At 30.7% G+C, this 6,035-nt stretch overlaps 1 protein-coding gene across 2 annotated transcripts; it reads left to right on the forward strand.

Annotated features, from left to right (window-relative positions):
- Positions 1 to 1,653: 1,653 nt before the first annotated feature.
- LOC120255476 (beta-glucosidase 13-like) lies at positions 1,654 to 4,852 on the forward strand. Of its 2 annotated transcripts, XM_039263298.1 has the most exons (13): positions 1,655 to 1,890; positions 2,006 to 2,075; positions 2,199 to 2,257; positions 2,356 to 2,431; positions 2,550 to 2,627; positions 2,707 to 2,794; positions 2,877 to 3,129; positions 3,532 to 3,647; positions 3,735 to 3,955; positions 4,041 to 4,078; positions 4,186 to 4,288; positions 4,374 to 4,482; positions 4,560 to 4,852. In XM_039263298.1, exons 1-13 carry the CDS (start codon positions 1,666 to 1,668, stop codon positions 4,726 to 4,728), a joined length of 1,605 nt encoding a protein of 534 aa, XP_039119232.1. In that variant the 5' UTR covers positions 1,655 to 1,665; the 3' UTR covers positions 4,729 to 4,852. The 2 variants fall into 2 exon arrangements, with proteins under 2 accessions (XP_039119237.1, XP_039119232.1); XM_039263303.1 differs by lacking the exon at positions 4,560 to 4,852 and having other exon boundaries at positions 1,654 to 1,890; positions 4,170 to 4,288.
- Positions 4,853 to 6,035: the final 1,183 nt, after the last annotated feature.

Raw genomic sequence — 6,035 nt, forward strand, 5'->3', positions numbered from 1 at the left:
ACGTGTTTACTGAAAGTTTTTCAAAAGTAATTTCGATCGAAACGATCATCACGATAATCTAACGTGATTTTTCGACTTAAATCCAGCGTAAACCTCACAAAAACATGTTAAATTCAAGCATTGTCTACATACATTCTAGCATAAAATTTATATATCATTCATCAAAATAACCCTTTACCAAGGGACTCAGTGACTTCTCGTCATCTCTCGGCGATCTCCAAAGTCTTTCTCTTTAAATCTCTCCAATCTCTCTCATTTTTCTTCTTTTTTTTTTTTTAACTCTCGGGTTACTGTAGCAAAATGGTGGAGAAGAAGATGAACAACACTCAAGCTCTAGATTTTTCTCCAAATTTAACTTTCAGCCGAAATTTACATTTAGTCCCTCAAAACATAATTCCTTACAAAACAGTCCCTGAAAAACTCATGAATGGTCCCTGAATTACAAAATAGTATTCTCAAAAGATCCTTTTAAATTATCCAATGGTCCTTGGATTATAGTACAACATTTCAAAAAGATCCCTTCCATCTTACCTTTCAGTCCTTGGATGCCAGAAACATTTTATATCAATCCTTTTTCTATTACTCTTTAACCAAAAAATCTTTTATAAACTTTCACACTTAGGTCCTTGTTCTTTCCACTTAGAGTTTCTCCACAAGGTTACTCTGTAGAAAAATTTACTACTGTAGCTGTAGTATCTGCCGAATATATTTTTCCAGCGGTGTCAAAGGTTCGAGGGAGTATTACACTCATAGCCAGCATCACACACCAAAACAAAAGAAAAGGAGGAGAATAAGAAAAAAAAACTAGATCTCTCCCTCTTCTTAATCCAAACCAAGATCTATAATAGGAGAAACAAAGAGGCGATGACTAGGATTTTGAAACCTAAATAAAATATAAAAATAAATAAATAAATAAATTTCTGTAACTGTGATGCATGGACGATTAAATAAAATAAAAATAAAAACGCATGGCTCACACATAATTAATAAGTGTTTTTTTTTCATATATAAAGTAAAATTCATTTTCAGCATATGTTTTATTTTGGTCATTTCTTTGGTGCACTAAAAACTACAAAGTTCTTTATTATCTTATGAAAAAAATAATATTGTATCTCATTAAATATTATTCATATAAATAAATGATAATACTTTCTCTGTCTAATTAAGCAGACTAATAAATTTTAATATTATAAAAATGATAACATTTTAATTTTTTTTTAGATAATACCATCAATTTCTCTCTCTCTCGCTCAATTATTGTGCTTGGTCACATGATCCACGATTAACATTTCGTGTGGTAAGAAAATTCCAAGAATGATGATGGAACACAAATTCACACTTTAAAATACTGTTCTTAGATCAACCGCATGATAGAGATATATACATATGGACAAAAAAGAAAAAAAAGACATCTTGACCATAGAGCTCTCACCGAGCGGTGAGAGTTCGATTCTCGACTGAGAGTATATTTTTGGGAATTATGAATAGTAGTTGTGTACGAGTGATTTCAGTGCTTACGTGAGCACGGTCTCATCCCCACTTGTTCCACCGAGGCACATGGCGTCGCCCTGGGTCTCAGTGGGTTCGCCCGGCTCCTCTTCCAAGAAAAAGAAAAAGAAAAAGAAAGACATCTTAGGCTCTATAAATGCTGAAGGGCTGGTGAGGATGAAAAGCAAAGTGGCCTTCAAAGTTAAAGGCAAAGGCACACACTTGGCCACCTTGACAATGGCACAAAGTGCATGTGCCCTTAAGTTTCTTCTTCATCATCATCATCTTCTTCTTCTTCTTATCTTTCTTGCAACACCATTAATATCAGCCACATCTGCAGCCTTTAACAGAAGCAGTTTCCCTTCAGACTTTGTGTTTGGTGGTGTTTCTGCAGCTTACCAAGTACTCATAATCTCTTCCTCACTTTAAACAAATTAGTGATCACATTCAACACATTATTTATTAACTCTTCATATATATATATATATATGTTGTTTTATTACTAATCTCATTTCAGATTGAAGGTGCTTGGAATTTGGATGGCAAAGGTCCTAGCATTTGGGACACCTTCACTCACACCCAACCATGTCTCTTTCTCTCTCTGTCTTATTATATATGTGCATTTTTTTTTTTGAACAAAATATGTGCATTTTCTTTATCTATATATGATATATCTATATGTATATATACACATTTTTTGTCATGGATAGGGAAAATAGCGGATGGAAAAACAGGAGATGTAGCCATTGATTTTTACCATCGTTACAAGGTTGGTACTATTATACTTTTTCAACATTAATATATTTAGAAAAAAAATTGTTGGTTTATTATCATCCAAGATATTATTATGGGAACTTGTGGATGTAGGATGATGTGAAGCTTTTGAAGAGCTTGAACATGGATGCATTTAGGTTTTCCATCTCTTGGACAAGGATTCTGCCAAGTAAATCATTGCTCTTATGTTTTTTTTTTTTTTATTTTGGTTCTTTAATGAGATGTAATTATTTCTTTCATTTAATGACTGATGGTGTACGTATATTGTCTAAATATATAAATGGCAGCTGGAAGTCTAAGTGGTGGAATTAATAGGAAGGGCGTTGAGTTTTATAATAATCTCATCAATGAACTCTTAGCTCATGGTAATGTTTTAAATTAAGTTTTTATATGTATATCATTATCCAATCAAATCACTCAATATATATATATATATATCGGCAGGAATGAAGCCTTATGTTACCATCTTCCATTGGGACACACCACAAGGATTGGAAAGCAAATATGGTGGCTTTTTAAGCCGAAATATTGTGTAAGTGATTACTAAAGCTAATGTTTGAAAAAACGCTTTCCAATGAAATGGTTAATTAATTGAATAAAACTATTATTTACAGAGATGATTATCGTGATTTTGCGGAAGTTTGTTTTAAAGAGTTTGGAGATCGAGTAAAGCATTGGATCACGTTCAATGAGCCATATACTTATTGTTCGCGTGCTTATGATATGGGAACATTTGCCCCCGGTAGGTGTTCACCATGGGCTGGAAATTGTACTGCTGGAGACTCTGGACGTGAACCCTACATTGCTGCTCATAATATATTATTTGCTCATGGTGCAGCAGTCAAAGTATACAGAGAAAAATATCAGGTATGTGTAAGCACATAATTACATTAATATATATATATATACTCTAAAAATCAACCTAATTTAAAAAAAAAAAATCATTGATTTTTATGTTATCTTCACTCGTAACTAACAAACAAAAAGAAGAGATTAAAGAATATTTTGATGTTTAAAATAAAAGTTGTAATGATAGGCAAGGCAACGTGATTTTTACAAGGTATAATATTTCAGTATTAAGGGGAAACTAGCTAGAAAATCAAACCCCCAGTAAGTTTTTATAACATTCCATCTTTATTAATTTAAAAGAAGAAAAACCCATAAGAATGATTGTTTCTTTTATCTTTTAAATTTTTAGTAGTAAAAAGCAAAAAATTACCCTTGATGATGCACAATAATGATATGTAAATTACCCTGCAATCTATGCAGGCTAAACAAAAAGGTTTAATTGGCATAACACTAGTGACCAACTGGTTCATACCCTACACCACTTCCAAGGCTGATATTCATGCTCAACAAAGATCTCTAGACTTTATGTTTGGATGGTAAGAATCATTTACACAGTTCTACATACATATCACATAAAAACTAATTAATTGATGATTAATTAATTAATTAAACTTGATGTTTAGGTTCATGGATCCTTTAGCATATGGAAACTATCCTTCAAGCATGAGAATGATTGTGGGAAATCGTTTACCAAAATTTACAAAGCAAGAGTCTGAAATCATCAAAGGATCATATGATTTCATTGGACTTAATTACTACACCACTTGGTATTCTCAGAGTGTTCCTCCCACTAATTCCTTGGTTAACACAAGTTACTCTACTGATTCTCAAACTAATCAATCAGGTATATATACATTACTGAAATAAGTTTTTATTTTATTGTTACTATACAAACTTTATGGACTTAATTTTGATGTTCTCCAAAACAGTGACTGGTATTCGTTTGGGAAAGCCTCTTGGTCCTACAGTGAGTGATTTATTTATGAAATATATTTGATGTTGTATCTATTTATTAATTTATTTATCTGATCATTAAATAGTATTTGATTGAGATAAAGTTGGATCACACTACAGGCAGCTTCAGGTTGGCTCTTCGTCTACCCACCAGGGATAAGAAATCTTTTGTTGTATATCAAGGATAAATACAACAACCCTTTGATATATATCACAGAAAATGGTTAGTTTTTATTAAGAGAAATTAAGAAATTGATTGAGAAAAATTAATTACAAACAAATTAATTATTTTTTCACTTGATTTTTAGGTGTTGATGATAATAATATCAAGGATTTACCACTTAAGGATGCCTTAGAAGACAATGTTCGGGTTCTCTATTACTACCAACATCTTCGATATCTACAAAGCGCAATCAAGTATGCTAAATTTAAATGCATTTAAGTTTTGTTAGTGTATTATTTGTCATTATAATTAATTAAAATTTTCTTTACAGGAAAGGCTCAAATGTAAAAGCATATTTTGCTTGGGCATTTTTGGATGATTTCGAATGGGATGCTGGCTTCACTGTTCGGTTTGGTCTCACTTTTATTGATTATAATGATAATTTAAAGAGATATCCAAAGAAGTCGGCTCTTTGGTTCCATCAATTTCTTAAGAAATAAACTTATATATTAGTAAGGAGAGTGTTTCCTTTCACTTTGAAATTTGAATAAAAGTATTGTTGATGTATCACTTTAATTATTGAAAATTTAATAAAATTCTCTCGCTTTGTTTGTGTGAGTAAAATAATCATTCATTTTTTTTCTTTCTAGTGTAATAACTAATTAAATAAATATTTATTAAAATTATACTCAAAGATAACTTGCTACAAAGATTGTTAGAATGACACTCATGTATTTTTATTCGGATTACAAAAAAAATTATCATTTTCTAGTGGCTCTTTGATGCACATGTTATCTGTGGTGCCACCGGACACCGCCCAATTCAAACAAGACATGGGTTGAGTGCTTTTTTTTATTATTATTTATATATGGAAAAAAAAAAGACATACAAGTCTTTGTAAATATGTCGCATATGATCATTTAAGGAATTAAAAATATTAACTGATTTTTATAACTTTGCTAATCTATTTTTTAAAAAATTATTTTTTTTTAATTTCATTTTACCTTTTCATGGCCATTTTGTGCTTAATTGGTGTACTGGGACAAACCATTTTGTGTTAGTTTTTCTGAGCGTTGCATGGGATTGTCTCCTCACCACTCAAGCTTATGGTGCCAATATGTATATCATTAAAAAAGGAGGAATATGTGTGTGTGTGTGTGTGTGAGAGAGAGAGAGAGAGAGAGAGAGAGAGAGAGAGAGAGAGAATTGTAATCATAATTTATTGAATAGAAAATTAATTAAAAAAGCAGCAGATGCGGTGGATGTGGTCAAGTAAGGATGCATGGTACGTGGTCTAGATGATCACTTCTTGAGATGTTGCGCACAAACTGATAGTAAATAGTTTATTAAGCTTGTCAAAAAATAATAATAAATTTATAATATAAATTTATTTATTTTAAATTTTGATGTGGTATATGAGTCTTGTAGAAGTTTAATAATATTGTTGGTAGATATATGCTTTCAATGCATGCATTATCATATTATAACATTACCCATCATTAATCACATATATTTTGACATGTTCGTTATCACATTATTCGTCATTGTTTGTTAGATAAAATCATTTATTTATTTATTAATTAAATTTGTAACTTAGAAGAAACATAAATAATCAATTAAGTGTTGGTTAAATCATTTTTTTTTCTTCTACTGTCATTATCTCTCAACTTTCATGAAAATGAAAAAAATAAAAAAATAAAAGTTATAAACTCAAACAATAAATTGATGTATATACATAAATATAAACAAATATTCATTACCTTTGAAGCCCGTGAATATATTTAGAATCAAGCAATAAAAAAAAAAT

Source organism: Dioscorea cayenensis, chromosome 3 (genome assembly GCF_009730915.1).
Source record: "Dioscorea cayenensis subsp. rotundata cultivar TDr96_F1 chromosome 3, TDr96_F1_v2_PseudoChromosome.rev07_lg8_w22 25.fasta, whole genome shotgun sequence".
NCBI lineage: Eukaryota > Viridiplantae > Streptophyta > Magnoliopsida > Dioscoreales > Dioscoreaceae > Dioscorea > Dioscorea cayenensis.